At 50.5% G+C, this 22,510-nt stretch overlaps 1 protein-coding gene across 1 annotated transcript in view; it reads right to left on the reverse strand.

Annotated features, from left to right (window-relative positions):
* Positions 1-1,846: 1,846 nt before the first annotated feature.
* The window catches only part of LOC131095758 (serine/threonine-protein kinase PAK 3-like), a 55,353-nt gene continuing 34,689 nt past the window's right edge, over positions 1,847-22,510 (reverse strand). Inside the window, exons 4-11 of the mRNA XM_058043838.1 lie at positions 11,135-11,269; positions 10,524-10,856; positions 7,562-7,674; positions 6,813-6,930; positions 5,875-5,974; positions 5,234-5,430; positions 3,287-3,424; positions 1,847-1,939 (exon numbers count right to left, since the gene is read on the reverse strand). Coding sequence (XP_057899821.1) covers positions 1,847-1,939; positions 3,287-3,424; positions 5,234-5,430; positions 5,875-5,974; positions 6,813-6,930; positions 7,562-7,674; positions 10,524-10,856; positions 11,135-11,269 — 1,227 coding nt within the window. The remainder of the gene's footprint in view (positions 1,940-3,286; positions 3,425-5,233; positions 5,431-5,874; positions 5,975-6,812; positions 6,931-7,561; positions 7,675-10,523; positions 10,857-11,134; positions 11,270-22,510) is intronic.

A 22,510-nucleotide genomic window follows, 5' to 3' on the forward strand; every position in this document is an offset into this window, starting at 1 on the left:
CATTGCCTTTTTCCTTCAGAAATTAATGAAGAAAACACAAACTGCCTTCTGAAACCCTTCTGCTCCTTTCCAAATCAGTTAACTACCCAAGCAGAAGCCTCAGGCTCATCCCTCATTCCCTCTGGGAGATATGAGGTAATATTTCGCTGCAGCCAAAAAGTTATTAGAAAAAAGAATGAAAGTTGTTGGTGCCAGGTAGTGTTAGTTATGGTTTGCATTTGTTCAAGCTAATTTGGTGGGTGTTGCTGTGAGCTGGAAAAGGAGAGGTGTTGAAGACCAGACCAAAGGAGATGTAGGAGGAGAGGGGACAGAAAAAAAGGCTGTCAGGAGAGAATAGAAGTTCCCAAGTACCCAGCCAAAGGGAAACGGGACAGGGATGGCCCAGGGCTGGGAAAAGCAATAAAAAGGAACATTATCTTGGTGTGTGTGTGTGTATGTTCAGCTCTCAGGAAAGGGAGATACACAGCTGGCTCAGTTGAATCCTTACTAAGAAGAAGGTTCTCTTTTGCTTTAATGACTTTGTCTCCATTTAAATGTATCTAGGAGTTTGTTTATTTCTAACACCTCTCTCCCAGCAGCTCAGAGCTGCGTTGCACAGCGCTTGCTGTGTGCCAGAGAGCACAAAGCAGGCTGGCCTGGTGGGCCTGAATATTCCTGCCAAACACTCTGCATCTCACACCTTTGCTCTGGCTCAGTGCAGAACTGCAGGATTGCGGGCGCTTCCTCCCAGAGCTGCGTGAGGCGCTGGCTCCTGCAGATGTGCCCTGCCAAGCTGTCCCTGCCTCACGCTGGCCTCGCTTCCCCTGGCACAAGAGCTGGGCCTGAAGGAGGCTGCCCTGTGCTCCAGCCTGCCGAGCAGCCCGGCTCCCTGCCCCGGTGCCCAGAGTGCTGCACACACTGCTGACCTTTGCCAGGAGTTGCAGGGCAGCCGGCAGAAGACGAGGAATCCTCAGGCAGCCCAGCAACCCTCGGCTGCCCTTGGCCTTTCTCTGCTCCTGGGCACACTCCAGACGGCCAATGCCTCCAGGCTGGGCTGTGCCCAGCACGGCTGCGCTTCCCCTCGGCAGCAGCCAGCTGCCACCTGGGCTCTGAGAGCGGAGGATTCGCCCGCCGCCAGGAACAGGCACCCAGGGCCTGGCTGCTGCCTCTTGCAGCTCCAAGGGCCTCCTTCCAGCCTGCCTCTGCCGGGGCTCAGCCTGCTCCAGCCTCTGCCGGCCAAGGCCGGGCCCGCTTTCACCTCCCAGGCACTGACAGCTCTGCACCACAGGAGACCTTCTCGAGCACCCTCTGTGATCTTTCTGCTTTCTCCCTTGAGCAAGGCTCTCTTCCAGCCAAAGAGATTGCATTTCGGGATACAAATCCAAGTGGCAGGAGCCCCAGTGCTCTCCAGTCACAGCTGAAGGCCTGCATCTGCACAGGATGTTTTAGGCTGCCCCATTCTTCTTTTGCTTTTGCTTGAAAATGCCATTGCCATTTCTGCCTCAAGTAGAGCGAGCACCTAGCACCTAGCACCAACCCAAAACGGGCCAGTGGGCCGTATTCCAAACGCAGTGTGGTCTGGAGAGGATGAATGAAGAAGAACCTTCTCCACTTGCAAACCATACCAAGGAAGCCATAAACATATCTTAGCACCAATAAAAAACCACTGGCAATTTAGAAGAAAATGCTGAACTTTCTGAAGGGGTCAGAAGGAGGGGAATCTTCCAAATGAGTTGATGTTTCAGACACTTTATTTAATACCAATCCTACTCTATAAACCTGTACTACGAAACTACTCAACAATCCTACTCTAGAGTCCTACTCTACAATCCTACTCCAATGTACTTAGGGAAATAACATCTGATTTTTACATTCTTGTCTCCTTCTTCTTCTTCTTCTTTAGTGAGTTGATGAGTGGTGCCAATGTGGATGCTGGCTTGGCTGAACGTACAAATGGATGCTGTCCACAGGAAAAAAAATGTCACAAAGAACAGTGAACCATAACTTTTCAAGCTCAGTGCTTTACAGACTCAATCAGGATTCCTCTAGTTCCAGAAAGAGGAGCAATGGGATCACATCCTCCCCCAACAGTCATGTGCAGGACCTTGCCATCACAGGCAAACCTGGCGCAGAATCCCATTCATCCATTGATTCTGGTTTATTTATCTTGTTGGGAATTTTGCCCTGCCAGTGCTCTAGAAATGGTGCTTTCTGTCCCTGGGGTTTCTTCCTTTCAGGAAACTCCAATGACTCACATAGGTGCCTGCCTATGCAAGACAGGCACTGTGTTGATTCCCACAGGGAGACAGAGCAGTATCTACCTTTCCATGCCCTGCCCCTCGTGTGCTGGATGGCACCTTCCTTCCCAGCAGGGCCAGCCCAGTGGCACTGGGCCTTGCAGTTCCCTCTCTGCCACACAGCCCGGCACTAACCCTGGCACAGTTCCCGTCTGCTTGAGCATGCCAGGCAGCAGATGGGGCTGGGACAAGTCCCTCCCAGCTGTCCCTGTTTGCGTGGCAGAAACCTCTAAGGGTGGGCTGGGGGGCACAAACCAGGGCCCCCGGGAGGCTCACAGTGAGCACCCCACGACCCCTCCTGCCCACAGCTAAATCTCTGACCCCTAGGCTGGGACTGGCTTCCTTGGGTTCCTGCACCACCATTTCATGTCTCTGTACCCTGCATTGCTCTACTTCAATTCTTTTGCCATTAGATAAAATTGAACACCCAACCAAATGACAAAAGAGGGAGACTGAAACAGCCAGAGGAGCTCTCTGACTCAGGAAATGTGGAGAGAGGTGGAGTTACTCAGTTTTGTGAAGAACAGGCCCCAGGGAGACTTTATTGCCACTTTCCAAGACTTCAGAGTGGCTTTGAAGAAAGTGGGGGACATCTTTTTTTACAGGGCCAGTTACAATAGGATGTGAGTGAATATTTTTAAAAATGGGGATCAAGTCAGAGTAGGTCTAATCAGAACTTGTTTACTTGGAGCATGATGCCACCCTGGCACAGGTTGCCCCAAGGGCTTGTAGGTGCCCCATCCCTGTAACCATTCCAGGGCAGGTGGGAAGGGACTCTGAGCAACCTGATCTCTTTGAAGAAGTCCCTGCTCATTGCAGGACACTTGCACCAGAGGACATTTACAGGGCCCTGCACGCCCAGCCCAGTCTAGGATTCCTCACCATTTTCATTTGAAGAGCTCCAAGAATGGAGGTGAGGAGGAAGGGGACTCATGTGATGCCTTGAACTTGAGTGGAGGAGGAGCCCATCCCTCAGAGCCTGTTTCACCTGCAGCCCCTTCACATTTTACCTGCAGGAGCTCCCTGGCAGACCAGCGCTGCTCCTCGTCTCTCTGCAGGCAGCATCTCAGGAAGTCACGCAGGCAAGGTGAGAATCGGTTGGGCTGTCGCAGCCGTGGTGTCTCTCCCCTGGCTATCATGATTTTAGTCTGCAGAAAAAGGAAACACTAGGCTCCACCTGTTTCTTTCCCATCTGTAACTGCTCTCCCAGATCCCATTGGTTAAGCTCCACTCTGCAGTGGCAGTTTCTGCCCTGGCAGAGACCCAGAGATGATTTTCCTTTACCAACCAAAAACCCAAACTCCGATGCAGCCACAGCTTTTCCACTATCCCACTGATGTTGCCTTGGCAGCTGATTTCACTGACTGTCCTAGTTAGTGGGAACTACATCAGCAAAAGCACATTTCCTTCCCTGAGGATTCACACCAGCTTGAGAGGCTTTTTGGAAGAGAGACTTTCTATACTGACTTTACTACATCCAAGGATTAGTATGTGAAAAGTATCTCTGCAGTGCTTCTTGGTCCCTTAAGCACAGCTGCCATAAAACAAAACTCATCAAGCTTTTTGCTTTGTTCTTGAAAACAATGGTAATTGGAAGGAAAGAAAGGAAATCCACTAGGTATTCCTCAGGAAAGGAAACAAACATTTAGAATCTCATATTCAACACAGACACTTTAAGATGCATGCCCAAATATATTGTGATGAAAAGTTTGAGCACACAGGAGCCACCTGCAGCTCTGTCTCTCAGCTCCAAGTTTCAGCTTCTTTATGCGGCAAAAGGAAACTTTTTCATGGTCAAATCAGAAAAAGAACTGTCATCCCTATGGTCGTCCTCTGCTCATTTGGATGCTCAAGTCAATGCATTAAAGGTGTGCCCATTAGCAGAAAGTGTCGGGTAAGAAATGGGAGGTTTGGCAGCATTTCCATGACCCCAGGCTGTGGCCTGGTCTCCATAAAAATGCCCATCACAATGCTAACAGCTCTGTGCTTGTGGCACTGAAAGAGGTGGTGACCAAAGAGACTTTGTTATTATTCTCTTCAACCCAGAGGAAAATTTCCAAGTCTCAAAATGGAAACACACTCCCCTTGAGTAGAAATAATTGTGGCAGCTTTCTTTCCTTTTCTCACACCACCAGAGGTCACAAAGGGGGTTTTATTCTGTCCCTCTGAAGCTGTGCTCAGCCACTGGCCATGGTGGGGAGCTGGAGTCCTCACTGTCATTAGAACTGTGCAGGCCAGGGATGGCCCTGCTCCTGTGGTAAAGGAACACAGCACTGGTGTCAACTGCCCACGTTGGATCCCAGCCCAGGCACCTGCCTGCAAGCTCATCAACTTGTTAAAGTACCAAGAAACAGCCAAGAGTTTGGCATGCAATTCTAACTGCAGTCGAAGAAAAACACATCCTAAACTTATCCAGGCCCACACACATGATAAGCTTATAAGACCCACTGGATTTGGAAAAGATGCTACAGTATAGAGGAAATATGATGTGCTGTGGTTCAAAAAGGAAAAAGAAAGCAGAACTACTTGGGCATTGCTTTGTTGGTTGTTTCTTTTTCTCTTTTCCTTTTCCTATAACACTAAAGCTGGGAAGACTCAATGTCCATTTCAAATGATATTTATCACACATCCAACCATTGCACTGAAAACTTCCTGTCTTTAAGAGACAGAGCACCAACAGGGTTCAAAAAGTAAATGAGAAATGTCAGGCATGGCTGGAGGCCAAAATGGCAGGTTTCTGAACTGGTTAGGTTTCTGAACTGGTTAGGTTTCTGAACTGCCACTTCCCCTTCTGATGCAACCAAAGCTACAGCAGATGCTGCTGTGCTGCAGGGACATTTTTAGAAGGGGACCTTGGTGGAAGTGGTGCCAGCAAATGGCAATGGGATTTTGTCTAATGGCACACAGAACATGGGACAGGTGAGAAAGACTGGGATCAGTGAGTATTTGCACCTTACCAAGACAGGAGTTGCATTCCAGTAAGGAACTTCTCGTTCCACCATTTCGATGCCCACGATTCCCAAAGACCATATGTCCACTTTGGGGCCATATGGTTGGCCTGTCACCACTTCAGGCGCCAGCCACCCAGCAGCGCTGGCCACGGAGCTCCGTCTGCTCTGCTCAGGGGTGAGCTGAGCAAAGAGGCCAAAGTCAGCTGTGGAGAAAACAACAAACCATGAAAGCCAGCTCCAATTAGGAAACCAAGCAAAAGAATTCCCCACTCTCAAGCTAAGAATGTGCTGTTGAATCTCTTGGAGAACTGTCCACACTCAATTTCTTTGGGGCTTTAGTCAAGGGAGTATGTAATCAGCCACTTCCAAAAAATCCCAGGTTTCTCAACGCGGCTCACAGCAGTGGACTTTATTCCCCTGAAGCTTTAGATTGTAGCTCCCTCTGTCTGGAAGGGACACACACAGAGCAAGGCCACTCTTGACTGCTTGTTCCTTGTCCTACCTCTGTGCACGTTGCAACTGTGCCCGCAGCTCACAGCGGGTGTCCCTGCACTGCCACCAGCACCATTTAGGGGAGCTGGCTGTCGCTCCAAGCAGCCCCACACCCACATCCCTGGAATGCTGCTCCTGACCAAGAATACACTGACCCAGCTTGACAGAACCGTCGGTTTTGAGAAGGATGTTTCTGCTCTTCACATCTTGGTGAATGACGTGGTTCGAGTGCAGAAAATCCAGTCCTTGCAGGCACTGAGAGGGAAAACAGAAAGAGGAGAGCAAAAATGAGTGATGTGATTTCATCCTACAAGAAAGAAAACAAAGAATCTAAAAGATTCCCTCTCCAGGGGAATGGGCAGTAATGGCAGAACAGTAATGGCCACTGAGAGGAAGAGCTTGCTGCTCCAACACTTGCAGAGCAGGACCTTTCTGAGGAAAGGCATGTCAGCTTTTGAGAGAGCAACAACACCTGCTGTTGCAGACTGTCCCCTGCAAACCAGCCAGGATGACTGCTGCTGCTTTTTCCATGCAGAGGACAAAGGAGGGTTTTTGTCAAGAAAGGAAAAGTCCTCCCTTTGGTGTGAAGCAGATAATTTTTGGGTGGGAGGCTGCATGACAAAGATTTCCTTGCTGGCCTCAGCACAGGCTTGGAAGTATCACATCAGTCACCTTCCTGAAGCAAAGAGCATTTTGGCTGCACTATGATCCTTTTCTGCTGAGGACTGTAGGAAATGAGTCTTTTTTTGTTTGCTGATCATTTCAAATCCTGCCACCAGCACCTTTGCTTTCACAGGCAAGGAATTCAGTGAAGACAGACTCCAGGCAAACATTTAGAGAGGCAAGGTGGAGAACAGCAAATACAAATACATGAGCCAGAGCGAGAATACAACAGAAGGAGAGAAGAGTACTGGCACTGAGTACAGGGAGTGCAGGGGCACTGGCAGGCCTTGCACTTGAGATGCTTTTACTTACCCATAGCATACCAGCCACACAGAACCAAAGCTTGGCACAGGAAATCACTGCAGGTCTGAGCCCCTGTTTCCCAGACAATCCTGCCCAAGCCCTTGGAAACACAGATGGGATTGCTGACCTCCCGACTGATGGCTGCTGCCTCATCTTCACACAGGGAGGTCCTGCTGATGATATCGCTCAGGGCGCCTCCGTCCATGTACTCCAGCACCAGCCAGAGTTCCTCACCCACAAGGTAGCTGAAAGAAGGAAACAAGGGCATGGAGGTGAACATGCTTGGCTGGGTTGATTTCTTGACTGATTCCTGTTTCCAAGTTCCTTTGTGACAAGGACAGAATCAAAGGAATAGACATTCCCTTTCAGCTGTGCATTGTTTTCAATCTGTGCAGTCTCAAGGAGAAAGGCACAGTTCTAAAAAAAGAGATGTCTTAAATAGCCAGCAAGTGAAAAATGCAGTTGAGTAAGAGATAAAAAACCTGTCAGGCATGGTGTTTCTGGAAATAAGCACCTAGTCTTCCTGGCATGCACAGCAATGGCAAAGAGTGGAAACAATCCAAGAAAAATCCATGTTATTTCACCCGGATGTAAAAAGACACTTGAATAAAATCAAGCCCCAAAACAAAGTTGTGGCTGTGAACCTACGGGCTATTGATTTAGTAAGATATGACTGATGCAGGTTTCTGAATAATTTTCAAACTATGTGTGTCAGGGAAGACTCATGCAGACAAGATGCACTCTCTTCCTATCCACTGGAGATGAAAAGAGCAATAATAATTACCTATAATTACAGCTCTATTTATTGCCAGTGACCAAAGTGGGATTTTACCTTGCATGTTTGCAAAATGTAAACAAACATTCACAATAACTCACCTGTCTAAATACTTGACAAGGTTGAGATTCCTATTCATTTTCATGACCATGAGTTCATTGACTTTTAGTTCCTTCTTCCTCAGTCCTTGAAGATCTATTTTCTTTATGGCCACCTAAAATGACATTGAAAATCAGTAACTTAAGAAATTGGTGGCACAAGACTACAATACAATGGAGCAAGTGATTTTGCTTGTGATTAGGCACTGCAGTAATTAGGAACTGACATTCCAACAGCCCATTTCTCTGCTCCCTTGGGGGCCAGTTACAGCACACGTGAGGCCACTGACATTTTGTCTTGTCCACTTGGTAACAGGTAACAGTGGTGTCTCAGCTACCACCCACAAACCTCTGACCACACTCTCTGCTGCTCTTTCTAGGAATCAGAAGAAGTAATCCATGCCTTAATACTCTGTGGATACATCTTGGGCAATGGGCAGGGCTTAGGGCTTTTAGGGCACCTTGCAGATCTCTCCCTATGTGCAGTTCCCAAGTGCAGCACTGCAGGTGACTAAGGAACTACCAGTAACTTTCCGATGGATTTGCAGGCTGCCAGAATCGAGAATTCAGGACTCTGAAGCTGTAGCCCCAAAGAGCAGGGAGGTGCTCTAAGGCACCACCTTTGTTTTAGCAATGGAGAGCGAGTGAGCGCGTCCTTCTCTGAAAGGAAGCGCTGCCCTCCGTGCCTTCCTTCTGGCAGCTGAGGAGGACAAAGTCTCAAATGTATTTTGCAGGCTGGCACCAGTCTGTGCTTCTTGTGCCTTTTCAGCATGGCTCTAGCCAAAGCTCCAGCCACAGCTCACACCAGCGGGGAAAGCCCCTCAAGAGCAGCAGAGTCTGCAGGGGCTGTTGACATTTACCTCTCTCCCTGTGGCATTGGTCAGTGCTCTGCAAACATCTCCAAAACTCCTAGAAACAAAAGAGAAGGAGCGAAAGGAGAAGCCATTTAGATCTTGCATTGAAAGCCAGCCCACACAGGAGATCTGTGCTGAAAATGCCTAAAACCTGCAGGATGCAGGAGGGCTCTGCCAGAAGGCAGATGATGCATTTTTCTCTCAAGTGCATGGGCACTGGGCCTGTCCCTGAAGTGCTGGAGTTTAGTGCCTCAGCTCCTAAAGACAGCTTCTTCTTTCATCTTGGATTTCAGTTTCTGAAATAGAAACTGAAATCACAGTTTCAGATAGAAACTGTGCAGTTTCTATCCTAACCTCAGAGTATTTCCTTCAGCAAACTCTTGGAAAGAAATGTTCCTGGGAACTGTTACCTCACAGCTATCAGGGAGTAGTTTGCTCTTTCAGGCAAGCAAGATTCTTCCCCTTTTATTAGTGTGGCTGTATGATTTAGAGAGATACAAAAATGCTAAGGAAATTAACACAGAACTGTTCCACAACTGGGTGACCAGGAAACCTTCCAGGTCCTGTTCCTTGATGCAGGCAAGACCTCGGCAGCATGGAAGTGTCTCTGACAATGCCTTCTGAGCCCACTCACAAATTCTGTGCAGCATTGATAGATGGGACAATCTATCCCCACTGTGTGAAAATCTTTGCAGCTGGCCTGATTTCATGCTGGATAGACAGTCCACCAGAAAAACACCTGGCCCGTGGTTATGTAGAAGTAACTGTGGTTGGACTCACCCGCTGCCAATATGTCCCAATTCGGTGTATTTCATCATGGGATGTTCCTGGTTCACCATTCTTCCTGAGGGGAGCAAAATGCAAGATGATGACTTTAAAGTAGAGATCCCAGCTTCCAGGAGATACAAAAGGCAGCCCCAGTGCCTGGAGCTCTGAGCCCTTTGTGGTCCACTGGGTAACAACAACAACAACCAGGCAGACAGCTCTGCAGCACAGGTGGCCAGCACAGAGACTGATTTTCTACAGCAATTTCTGTGGAGAAATGTCCCTAAATGTCCCCATGAACCAAACTCAGGAGAATCATTTGGTACGGCTATGCTGGCACCTGCACACAATGCACTGTCCCTCAGACAAGAAATACAGCAGACGTACTCAGCAGCTCCAGGGAGTCACCCTCGATCTCCTGTTGCTGAGCAGCAGCTGGGTCAGCACGGGAGGTGAACAAACTGCCCTGGCTCCACTTCTCAGGTTGGGGAGTAAAGGATCCCTTAGACAATGCTGCTGCTGCTGCAGCAGGTTTGGTGACAGAGCCTGTGTAGATCTGGGACAAGAAATGAGTTGAAGTCAGAAAGGTGGTTGGCAGAGATGACCCTGAGATCCCCTATTGAAATGCGAGCCTTTAGGGAGGTGCTGTCAGCCACATGCAGGGCTCTTCAATGGTTTTTTTCTGATGTCCCCTTCGCAAACTGGATGGGTCAAAACCAAAGGCAAGTTTTACTCGGGTTCATGGCCAGATTCGTGTTTGGTTTTCATAGATTTTCAGAAAGATGACTGCCACAATCACCATTCTACTTCCTCTCAAGGATTCCTTTCTCCTTCCAAGGGCAACAGACACACTTGCAGCTTTGTTCAAAAGTTCTACCTCCTCCCACTGTGTCCTATTTTCCTGCACCATCAACCTGTCATGCTCAACCTGTAGCACTTCTGGTGGGGATGGTACCTGTGCCTCACTCCTAACTTGTGGCTCTTCATTGCCAGACATTCTCTGGAAGTCTTCGCAGGCTGCCTGGTAAGATGTCAGCACTTGCACCTCAAATCAAACAGAACAAAGCAGTCAGACACTACAGCTTGTCCCTGTCAGCCAGGAGTGGGGGACAGACAGCTTGTTTCAATCCTCCATCTGGGTCACCACGCTCCACTGTAAAAACACCTCAAGAAACAAGGCTATTCAGCGGCCCAGTAAGTGTCCATCAGAGCAGCTGTGATACACACCACAGCAGGATGGCACTCAGAGGCATGGCCTCACTCCCTGCTGCTCTGCACTGGGAAGGGAAGAAGGAAAGAAACCACCAGTTTGGTGACTGCAGTGGCTGCATCCCTCTTTCACTCACTTGCTTTTCTAGAGCCTGAGGGAGGCAATTAGCTGTCTCTCTGATAATTTTCATATCTTCCTGAAGCCTCTTCTCCCATGCCTTGATCCTGGTGTGAGCTAGCAGAAGCTCAGCGTTCAGCTGTTCCTTCATGTTCTCTAAAAAACAAGTGAGAGGATGTTTCATGACTGGAGTGCCTGCCATTCTTTCACTCACCTGGTTGTGTTGATCGCCCCTCTGCTGATCAAGATTGTCCTCTTGAGTTCTTCTCATGTCATCCTTGTTCCTCCTCTTCACTGCCATGATGGGACTCTGAGCTTCGGGCAGCTCTGCTTGTGGCTCTGCCTTGATCTTCTGTACACACAAATGCAGAGCAAGTGACTGGGAGCTGCCACCAGGCTCAGCTTTTTTCCTCTTGCAGCCTCAAAATCACATTTATTCAGCCACTTCTTTCTGCTTCCCTACCCACATCTGCTTCCATTGCAAACCTCCTGTCCCAGGGCTGATCTCTGCAGATTCCAAGGCTCTGTGCTTCCAGTGCCTGTGGGATTCCTGGCCTCCTCAGTCCCCAGAGCTGTGGTTTATGCCCTTCTTTATGCCCTTCCCTCTGTGCCCTGGCCAGTCAGGCTTACCTGGCCTTTCTCCTGTGGCACTTCCACCTGCTGCCTGAGCTGCTCTTCCTGCTCTCGGGCTGGGAACAGCTCTCCCTGAGTCTGGCATGGCATCTCTGATGAAGCAGTCTGCTCCTGCTCTCTCTCTAGAAGCACCTGCACAGAAAGCAAGAGAAGATGGGTTTCAGCTTCCCATAGGACCTTTGTGAGCCAAGACTCAAAGACTGCTGGGCTCACACGTTCCCAAAGCACTGTGCTGCTGCTCTGCTGGGTCATTCTCTGTTTGAGGGGAGGCACAGATTCCAAAGTGACCCTGGCCCTACAATCAGGGGCCATCTGGGACTGAAGCTGCAAGAGCCTCTCAGGCAGCTGACAGGGAAGGTGTGGCATTTCTCAAGGGTCTGGTGAGGGCCTCCCTCTGCTTGTGCCATGTCCTGTTTGTCTTTCAGTAGTGAGTGACACCCTGTTCTGTCCCACAGCTCCATCCTGGCTCTGCAGGTGGCTTCCTTGTTGAGCTCCCTCTTTGTGAGAGACAATTTTGGAGTTCTCTTTGCCCCCTAAAAGATGGAATTCTTCCAGCTCTCTAGGACAGGCAGAAAATCAAGAGAATTAACTGGGGGCTTCAGGGAAGAAGAGACTGGAGGAGGAAAACAGCTCTGAGGGGAAAGAACCACCATATCTGGAGGAGAAAACATCCCTCTGTTCTCAGAATCAGTCAATGAAATGTGTTCTCTAGTCCTCTCCTGAAAGAGGTGCTTTAGCATGTGGAACTTTACTTCTCCAACGGCTTTGGACTAGATGATCTGAAAGGTCTCTTCCAACCTAGAATTTCTGTGATTCTGTGATTCTGTGTGATTCTGTGGTTCAATATGTAAATTTTACAGTGCATAGATAGATAGGTAGGTAGGTAGGTAGGTAGGTAGGTAGGTAGGTAGGTAGGTAGATAGATAGATAGATAGATAGATAGATAGATAGATAGATAGATAGATAGATAGATAGATAGATAAATAGATAGATAGATAAACAGATGCATCTAAAAATTTCTAAAATCTCTCTCTATTGTTGCTCTCTGTTGCTACACACATCAACACTCAGCAGCCAGTGCCCCGAACATGAGCAATCCTGAACTTGATCTCCTGTTGCTCAATAAACCACACTCTTGGGGAATCTGTAGGTCCTTATGGAAAGGGATCAGACCCAGAGCACTGCACTGGGAATTGCACGCTTTGTGCATCCATGCTCGGGCAACTTCTTCTCTTGGACTCGACCACACTGATGGTGCTAAAGCGGCTGGAATCAGAAATGCAGCCCAGCCCCTCCCAGCTCCTGTGACCTCGGAGGAGCAGTTGGAATGCAGGGGCATTGATTCCCTACTCAATTTCCAAACACAACACACACTGATTCCGTGGGCTACAAGAAGGCAGGGGCTGTGTTAGCCTGAAGGCTAAATCAAGGCCCTACTGGATGGGTGGAAACCAGAAGAGTTCCTTCTGCACCAAGGTCCCTATCCCAACCTATGTGTTCCCAGGCAAAACAACTGCATCTTCTAGAAGTGACATCTTACAAAATACATATAAAACAGAATTTCTGGGACACCTGGAAAAGGGCACAAACTATAGAGGAAAGAAACCTTAATTCCAAATACAAGAGACAAAGAACAGATCAAGTCCTCACAAAAAACCAACAAACCAGAAGACAAAAGTGTCACCCACAAAAGTCTCTAAATCCCTTGGATAAAGTGCTAGAATATTGGCAATGGAAAAGCCCTTAAGCTAAGCATTGTAGCATTGTCATGCAGGGATTGATGGAAACTTCGTGAAGGTGACTCAAGAGCCTCCCATGGTCGTGGCTAAAGCTCCCTCAGCACCTCTTCCATGGCCTTCTGCTGTACCCCCTGACGCAGCTCCCCTGTCCTTCAGTGCACATGCTGAAGCCAGATGCTCTCCCAGAGGCACCAGCCCTTTGCTGCCCCAACATGACAGCTCAAGGGCCAAGTTCTGTGGTCGCTGGCTGGAGGAAATCCTGAGCTCCTGGCAGGACTCTAGCACCCAGCATCCTCAGCCTGCAACAGCAAAGTGCTGGCTGCTCCAAATCTTGCAGCTCTGCCTTGCACTAAAGACAGCACCACACACAACTGGCACTTACAGCTTCAGAATATCCAGGCCCTGGTGTGAGCACTGATGGAGGCTGGCGCTCATCCACCTCAGTTCGCTCCTCTCTGGCTTCTTCTCCAGGAGCAGCGGGAGCCAGGGGAGAGACGGCTCTTGCTTCTGTCATCTGTGAGAAGAGAGGAGCGTGAGGGAGAGGCCATTTCCTATCATGTAGAACCTCATTTCTTTCCACATCTACCACCACATCTTCGAAGGAGAAATCAAAATATTTCATAGTGACAGAGGGGTTCTAAGTCACAGCCACCAAATTAAAATGGGCCAATTCAACAGCACTCTAGATGGATATGAAGTTGATTTTCCTCCCTGGCTGCTATCACCAAGCAAGGTTGTTTTGGCAAAACCGAGCTTTTAGTGCTTGAAAGCACTGAAATGGAAAAGAAGGAAAGCGACATCAATGCCATTGCTACTGCAGACGTAGAAAACTCAAACTGGATCACAATCCCATCCAGGGCTGCAAAATGGCAGAAAACGTTGTACAGAAGCCTCTTTGCTTGCTGGAAAAAGAGGAAAATGAACAGGCCTCCTCTTCCGAACAAAACAACAAGCCAACAAGCCCCAAGATGGAAGTATCACCCACTCTACTGTGTAAAGGCTTTGGATGCAGTGAGGGCATGTTTGGTGGCGAAACAACCCTTGTGCTACTGAGCACTGGCACGCAGGGATTGATGAAAGTCTGTCGGAAGGTGCCTCAAGAGCGTCCCACTGTCCAGGCTAAAGCTCCCTCGGCACCTCCTCCCTGGCCTGGTGCTGTACCCCCTTGCCCAGCTCCCCTGTCCTTCTGTGCACACGCTGCAGCCCCTCCATGAGTTTCTGCTTCCCAGGGCCCACAAGTGCACACAGCACTCCAGCTGTGGCCGTAGCCCTGCCCAGCACCGGGCCATGCTCACTGCCCTGCTCCTGCTGCCCCACTGCTGCTGGCACAGCCACCATGCCCTTGGCCTTCTTGGCCCCCTGGCCACACGCTGCCTCATCTTCAGCTGCTCAAAACCGCCAGCAACTCTGGCTCCTTTTGGGCCACGCAGCTCCTCAGCCACAAAGGCGCCCATTTCACTCCTGATAAAGCAGGCCCCATTGCAAGATGGCCTTCCTCTTCCGAGCAAGACAACACAGCAGTCAAGCACTTGGAGATTCACCCCCACTCCAAGCTCCAAGGAACTTGCCAAAGCTGCAGACTGCACCAAAATATGCATCAAAACAAACTGGCCGCTTCTGATTTTGGCCTGGCAAGAAGGCTTCGCAACTCCGCACTTTGTTTCTTTGGCCACATGGGAGAGGAATGGCCCCCACAGCTGCATGGACCACATAATCCTCCCCTTGAACCTTATCAAAAGCCAAAAGACAGCAGGTCCAAAAGAGACTGTACAAGTGAAGAACCACTCAAGGAAAGTGCAGACCGCTTTCACAAGCCAAACATAGCTTTCCAAAAAGGGAAAACCAACAAAACAAGGCCTGGCACCTCCAGCATTACCGCCTTTGCCCTTGGCCATAGCACTGCAGAAGCCAAGAGATAGAGCTTCCCTGAGCCAAGCAGCCAGATGCTCTCCCAGAGGCACCAGCCCTTTGCTGCCCCAACATGACAGCTCTAGGGCCAAGTTCTGTGGTCGCTGGCTGGAGGAAATCCCGAGCTCCTGGCAGGACTCCAGCACCCAGCATCCTCAGCCTGCAACAGCAAAGTGCTGGCTGCTCCAAATCTTGCAGCTCTGCCTTGCACTAAAGACAGCACCATGCACGACTGGCACTTACAGCTTCAGAATATCCAGGCCCTGGTGTGAGCACTGATGGAGGCTGGCGCTCATCCACCTCAATTTCCTCCACTTTGCCTTCTTCTCCAGGAGCAGCGGGAGCCAGGGGAGAGACGGCTCTTGCTTCTGTCATCTGTGAGAAGAGAGGAGCGTGAGGGAGAGGCCATTTCCTATCATGTAGAACCTCATTTCTTTCCACATCTACCACCACATCTTCGAAGAAAAAATCAAAATATTTCATAGTGACAGAGGGGTTCTAAGTCACAGCCACCACATTAAAATGGACCAATTCAACAGCACTCTAGATGGATATGAAGTTGATTTTCCTCCCTGGCTGCTATCACCAAGCAAGGTTGTTTTGGCAAAACCGAGCTTTTAGTGCTTGAAAGCACTGAAATGGAAAAGAAGGAAAGCGACATCAATGCCATTGCTACTGCAGACGTAGAAAACTCAAACTGGATCACAATCCCATCCAGGGCTGCAAAATGGCAGAAAACGTTGCACAGAAGCATCTTTGCGTGCTGGAAAAAGACGAAAAGGAACAGGCCTTCTCTTCCTAACAAAACAACAAGCCAAAAAGCCCCAAGATTGAAGCATCACCCACTCTACTGTGTAAAGGCTTTGGATGCAGTGAGGGCATGTTTGGTGGTGAAACAACCCTTGTGCTACTGAGCACTGTCACGCAGGGATTGATGAAAGTCTGTCGGAAGGTGCCTCAAGAGCGTCCCACTGTCCAGGCTAAAGCTCCCTCGGCACCTCCTCGCTGGCCTTGTGCTGCACCCCCTTGCCCAGCTCCCCTGTCCTTCTGTGCACACGCTGCAGCCCCTCCATGAGTTTCTGCTTCCCAGGGCCCACAAGTGCACACAGCACTCCAGCTGTGGCCGTAGCCCTGCTGAGCACCGGGCCACGCTCACTGCCCTGCTCCTGCTGCCCCACTGCTGCTGGCACAGCCACCATGCCCTTGGCCATAGCACTGCAGAAGCCAAGAGATAGAGCTTCCCTGAGCCAAACAGCCAGATGCTCTCCCAGAGGCACCAGCCCTTTGCTGCCCAACAATGACAGCTCAAGGGCCAAGTTCTGTGGTCGCTGGCTGGAGGGAATCCCGAGTTCCTGGCAGGACTCCAGCACCCAGCATCCTCAGCCTGCAACAGCAAAGTGCTGGCTGCTCCAAATCTTGCAGCTCTGCCTTGCACTAAAGACAGCACCACACACAACTGGCACTTACAGCTTCAGAATATCCAGGCCCTGGTGTGAGCACTGATGGAGGCTGGCGCTCATCCACCTCAGTTCGCTCCTCTCTGGCTTCTTCTCCAGGAGCAGCGGGAGCCAGGGGAGAGACGGCTCTTGCTTCTGTCATCTGTGAGAAGAGAGGAGCGTGAGGGAGAGGCCATTTCCTATCATGTAGAACCTCATTTCTTTCCACATCTACCACCACATCTTCGAAGGAGAAATCAAAATATTTCATAGTGACAGAGGGGTTCTAAGTCACAGCCACCAAATTAAAATGGGCCAATTCAACAGTACTCTAGATGGATATGAAGTTGATTTTCCTCCCTGGCTGCTATCAGCAAGCAAGGTTGTTTTGGCAAAACCGAGCTTTTAGTGCTTGAAAGCACTGAAATGGAAAAGAAGGAAAGCGACATCAATGCCATTGCTACTGCAGACGTAGAAAACTAAAACTGGATCACAATCCCATCCAGGGCTGCAAAATGGCAGAAAACGTTGTACAGAAGCATCTTTGCTTGCTGGAAAAAGAGGAAAATGAACAGGCCTCCTCTTCCTAACAAAACAACAAGCCAACAAGCCCCAAGATGGAAGTATCACCCACTCTACTGTGTAAAGGCTTTGGATGCAGTGAGGGCATGTTTGGTGGCGAAACAACCCTTGTGCTACTGAGCACTGGCACGCAGGGATTGATGAAAGTCTGTCGGAAGGTGCCTCAAGAGCCTCCCACTGTCCAGGCTAAAGCTCCCTCGGCACCTCCTCCCTGGCCTTGTGCTGCACCCCCTTGCCCAGCTCCCCTGTCCTTCTGTGCACACGCTGCAGCCCCTCCATGACTTTCTGCTTCCCAGGGCCCACAAGTGCACACAGCACTCCAGCTGTGGCCGTAGCCCTGCCCAGCACCGGGCCATGCTCACTGCCCTGCTCCTGCTGCCCCACTGCTGCTGGCACAGCCACCATGCCCTTGGCCTTCTTGGCCCCCTGGCCACACGCTGCCTCATCTTCAGCTGCTCAAAACCGCCAGCACCTCTGGCTCCTTTTGGGCCACGCAGCTCCTCAGCCACAAAGGCGCCCATTTCACTCCTGATAAAGCAGGCCCCATTGCAAGATGGCCTTCCTCTTCCGAGCAAGACAACACAGCAGTCAAGCACTTGGAGATTCACCCCCACTCCAAGCTCCAAGGAACTTGCCAAAGCTGCAGACTGCACCAAAATATGCATCAAAACAAACTGGCCGCTTCTGATTTTGGCCTGGCAAGAAGGCTTCGCAACTCCGCACTTTGTTTCTTTGGCCACATGGGAGAGGAATGGCCCCCACAGCTGCATGGACCACATAATCCTCCCCTTGAACCTTATCAAAAGCCAAAAGACAGCAGGTCCAAAAGAGACTGTACAAGTGAAGAACCACTCAAGGAAAGTGCAGACCGCTTTCACAAGCCAAACATAGCTTTCCAAAAAGGGAAAACCAACAAAACAAAGCCTGGCACCTCCAGCCTTACCGCCTTTGCCCTTGGCCATAGCACTGCAGAAGCCAAGAGATAGAGCTTCCCTGAGCCAAGCAGCCAGATGCTCTCCCAGAGGCACCAGCCCTTTGCTGCCCCAACATGACAGCTCAAGGGCCAAGTTCTGTGGTCGCTGGCTGGAGGAAATCCTTAGCTCCTGGCAGGACTCCAGCACCCAGCATCCTCAGCCTGCAACAGCAAAGTGCTGGCTGCTCCAAATATTGCAGCTCTGCCTTGCACTAAAGACAGCACCACACACAACTGGCTCTTACAGCTTCAGAATATCCAGGCCCTGGTGTGAGCACTGATGGAGGCTGGCGCTCATCCACCTCAATTTGCTCCACTTTGCCTTCTTCTCCAGGAGCAGCGGGAGCCAGGGGAGAGACGGCTCTTGCTTCTGTCATCTGTGAGAAGAGAGGAGCGTGAGGGAGAGGCCATTTCCTATCATGTAGAACCTCATTTCTTTCCACATCTACCACCACATCTTCGAAGAAAAAATCAAAATATTTCATAGTGACAGAGGGGTTCTAAGTCACAGCCACCACATTAAAATGGACCAATTCAACAGCACTCTAGATGGATATGAAGTTGATTTTCCTCCCTGGCTGCTATCAGCAAGCAAGGTTGTTTTGGCAAAACCGAGCTTTTAGTGCTTGAAAGCACTGAAATGGAAAAGAAGGAAAGCGACATCAATGCCATTGCTACTGCAGACGTAGAAAACTCAAACTGGATCACAATCCCATCCAGGGCTGCAAAATGGCAGAAAACGTTGCACAGAAGCATCTTTGCGTGCTGGAAAAAGACGAAAAGGAACAGGCCTTCTCTTCCTAACAAAACAACAAGCCAAAAAGCCCCAAGATTGAAGCATCACCCACTCTACTGTGTAAAGGCTTTGGATGCAGTGAGGGCATGTTTGGTGGTGAAACAACCCTTGTGCTACTGAGCACTGTCACGCAGGGATTGATGAAAGTCTGTCGGAAGGTGCCTCAAGAGCGTCCCACTGTCCAGGCTAAAGCTCCCTCGGCACCTCCTCGCTGGCCTTGTGCTGCACCCCCTTGCCCAGCTCCCCTGTCCTTCTGTGCACACGCTGCAGCCCCTCCATGAGTTTCTGCTTCCCAGGGCCCACAAGTGCACACAGCACTCCAGCTGTGGCCGTAGCCCTGCTGAGCACCGGGCCACGCTCACTGCCCTGCTCCTGCTGCCCCACTGCTGCTGGCACAGCCACCATGCCCTTGGCCTTCTTGGCCCCCTGGCCACACGCTGCCTCATCTTCAACTGCTGAAAACCGCCCGCACCCCTGGCTCCTTTTGGGCCACGCAGCTCCTCAGCCACAAAGGCGCCCATTTCACTCCTGATAAAGCAGGCCCCATTGCAAGATGGCCTTCCTCTTCCGAGCAAGACAACACAGCAGTCAAGCACTTGGAGATTCACCCCCACTTCAAGCTCCAAGGAACTTGCCAAAGCTGCAGACTGCACCAAAATGTGCATCAAAAGAAACTGGCCGCTTCTGATTTTGGCCTGGCAAGAAGGCTTCGCAACTCCGCACTTTGTTTCTTTGGCCACATGGGAGAGGAATGGCCCCCTCTGCTGCATGGACCACACAATCCTCCCCTTGAACTTTATCAAAAGCCAAAAGACAGCAGGTCCAAAAGAGACTGTACAAGTGAAGAACCACTCAAGGAAAGTGCAGACTGCTTTCACAAGCCAAACATAGCTTTCCAAAAAGGGAAAACCAACAAAACAAGGCCTGGCACCTCCAGCATTACCGCCTTTGCCCTTGGCCATAGCACTGCAGAAGCCAAGAGATAGAGCTTCCCTGAGCCAAGCAGCCAGATGCTCTCCCAGAGGCACCAGCCCTTTGCTGCCCCAACATGACAGCTCTAGGGCCAAGTTCTGTGGTCGCTGGCTGGAGGAAATCCCGAGCTCCTGGCAGGACTCCAGCACCCAGCATCCTCAGCCTGCAACAGCAAAGTGCTGGCTGCTCCAAATCTTGCAGCTCTGCCTTGCACTAAAGACAGCACCACGCACGACTGGCACTTACAGCTTCAGAATATCCAGGCCCTGGTGTGAGCACTGATGGAGGCTGGCGCTCATCCACCTCAATTTCCTCCACTTTGCCTTCTTCTCCAGGAGCAGCGGGAGCCAGGGGAGAGACGGCTCTTGCTTCTGTCATCTGTGAGAAGAGAGGAGCGTGAGGGAGAGGCCATTTCCTATCATGTAGAACCTCATTTCTTTCCACATCTACCACCACATCTTCGAAGGAAAAATCAAAATATTTCATAGTGACAGAGGGCTTCTAAGTCACAGCCACCAAATTAAAATGGGCCAATTGAACAGCACTCTAGATGGATAGTAAGTTGATTTTCCTCCCTGGCTGCTATCACCAAGCAAGGTTGTTTTGGCAAAACCGAGCTTTTAGTGCTTGAAAGCACTGAAATGGAAAAGTAGGAAAGCGACATCAATGCCATTGCTACTGCAGACGTAGAAAACTCAAACTGGATCACAATCCCATCCAGGGCTGCAAAATGGCAGAAAACGTTGTACAGAAGCATCTTTGCTTGCTGGAAAAAGAGGAAAATGAACAGGCCTTCTCTTCCTAACAAAACAACAAGCCACAAGATGGAAGCATCACCCACTCCACTGTGTAAAGGCTTTGGATGCAGTGAGGGAATGTTTGGTGGTGAAACAACCCTTCTGTTGCGGAGCACTGTTATGCAGGGATTGATGAAAGTCTGTCGGAAGGTGCCTCAAGAGCCTCCCACTGTCGAGGCTAAAGCTCCCTCAGCACCTCCTCCATGGCCTTGTGCTGCACTCCCTTGCCCAGCTCCCCTGTCCTTCTGTGCACACGCTGCAGCCCCTCCATGACTTTCTCCTTCCCAGGACCCACAAGTGCACGCAGCACTCCAGCTGTGGCCGCAGCGCTGCCCAGCACAGGGCCACGCTCACTGGCCTGCTCCTGCTGCCCCACTGCTGCTGGCACAGCCACCATGCCCTTGGCCATAGCACTGCAGAAGCCAAGAGATAGAGCTTCCCTGAGCCAAGCAGCCAGATGCTCTCCCAGAGGCACCAGCCCTTTGCTGCCCAACAATGACAGCTCAAGGGCCAAGTTCTGTGGTCGCTGGCTGGAGGGAATCCCGAGTTCCTGGCAGGACTCCAGCACCCAGCATCCTCAGCCTGCAACAGCAAAGTGCTGGCTGCTCCAAATCTTGCAGCTCTGCCTTGCACTAAAGACAGCACCACACACAACTGGCACTTACAGCTTCAGAATATCCAGGCCCTGGTGTGAGCACTGATGGAGGCTGGCGCTCATCCACCTCAATTTCCTCCACTTTGCCTTCTTCTCCAGGAGCAGCGGGAGCCAGGGGAGAGACGGCTCTTGCTTCTGTCATCTGTGAGAAGAGAGGAGCGTGAGGGAGAGGCCATTTCCTATCATGTAGAACCTCATTTCTTTCCACATCTACCACCACATCTTCGAAGGAAAAATCAAAATATTTCATAGTGACAGAGGGCTTCTAAGTCACAGCCACCACATTAAAATGGGCCAATTCAACAGCACTCTAGATGGATATGAAGTTGATTTTCCTCCCTGGCTGCTATCACCAAGCAAGGTTGTTTTGGCAAAACCGAGCTTTTAGTGCTTGAAAGCACTGAAATGGAAAAGAAGGAAAGCGACATCAATGCCATTGCTACTGCAGACGTAGAAAACTCAAACTGGATCACAATCCCATCCAGGGCTGCAAAATGGCAGAAAACGTTGTACAGAAGCATCTTTGCTTGCTGGAAAAAGAGGAAAATGAACAGGCCTTCTCTTCCTAACAAAACAACAAGCCAACAAGCCACAAGATGGAAGCATAACCCACTCTACTGTTTAAAGGCTTTGGATGCAGTGAGGGCATGTTTGGTGGTGAAACAACCCTTGTGCTACTGAGCACTGTCACGCAGGGATTGATGAAAGTCTGTCGGAAGGTGCCTCAAGAGCCTCCCACTGTCCAGGCTAAAGCTCCCTCAGCACCTCCTCCATGGCCTTGTGCTGCACTCCCTTGCCCAGCTCCCCTGTCCTTCTGTGCACACGCTGCAGCCCCTCCATGACTTTCTCCTTCCCAGGACCCACAAGTGCACGCAGCACTCCAGCTGTGGCCGCAGCGCTGCCCAGCACAGGGCCACGCTCACTGGCCTGCTCCTGCTGCCCCACTGCTGCTGGCACAGCCACCATGCCCTTGGCCATAGCACTGCAGAAGCCAAGAGATAGAGCTTCCCTGAGCAAGCAGCCAGATGCTCTCCCAGAGGCACCAGACCTTTGCTGCCCAACAATGACAGCTCAAGGGCCAAGTTCTGTGGTCGCTGGCTGGAGGGAATCCTGAGTTCCTGGCAGGACTCCAGCACCCAGCATCCTCAGCCTGCAACAGCAAAGTGCTGGCTGCTCCAAATCTTGCAGCTCTGCCTTGCACTAAAGACAGCACCACGCACAACTGGCACTTACAGCTTCAGAATATCCAGGCCCTGGTGTGAGAACTGATGGAGGCTGGCGCTCATCCACCTCAATTTCCTCCACTTTGCCTTCTTCTCCAGGAGCAGTGGGAGCCAGGGGAGAGATGGCTCTTGCTTCTGTCATCTGTGAGAAGAGAGGAGCGTGAGGGAGAGGCCATTTCCTATCATGTAGAACCTTATTTCTTTCCACATCTACCACCACATTTTCAAATGAAAAATCAAAATATTTCATAGTGACAGAGGGGTTCTAAGTCACAGCCACCACATTAAAATG

The sequence above is a fragment of the Melospiza georgiana genome, chromosome Z (assembly GCF_028018845.1).
Source record: "Melospiza georgiana isolate bMelGeo1 chromosome Z, bMelGeo1.pri, whole genome shotgun sequence".
Taxonomy (NCBI): domain Eukaryota; kingdom Metazoa; phylum Chordata; class Aves; order Passeriformes; family Passerellidae; genus Melospiza; species Melospiza georgiana.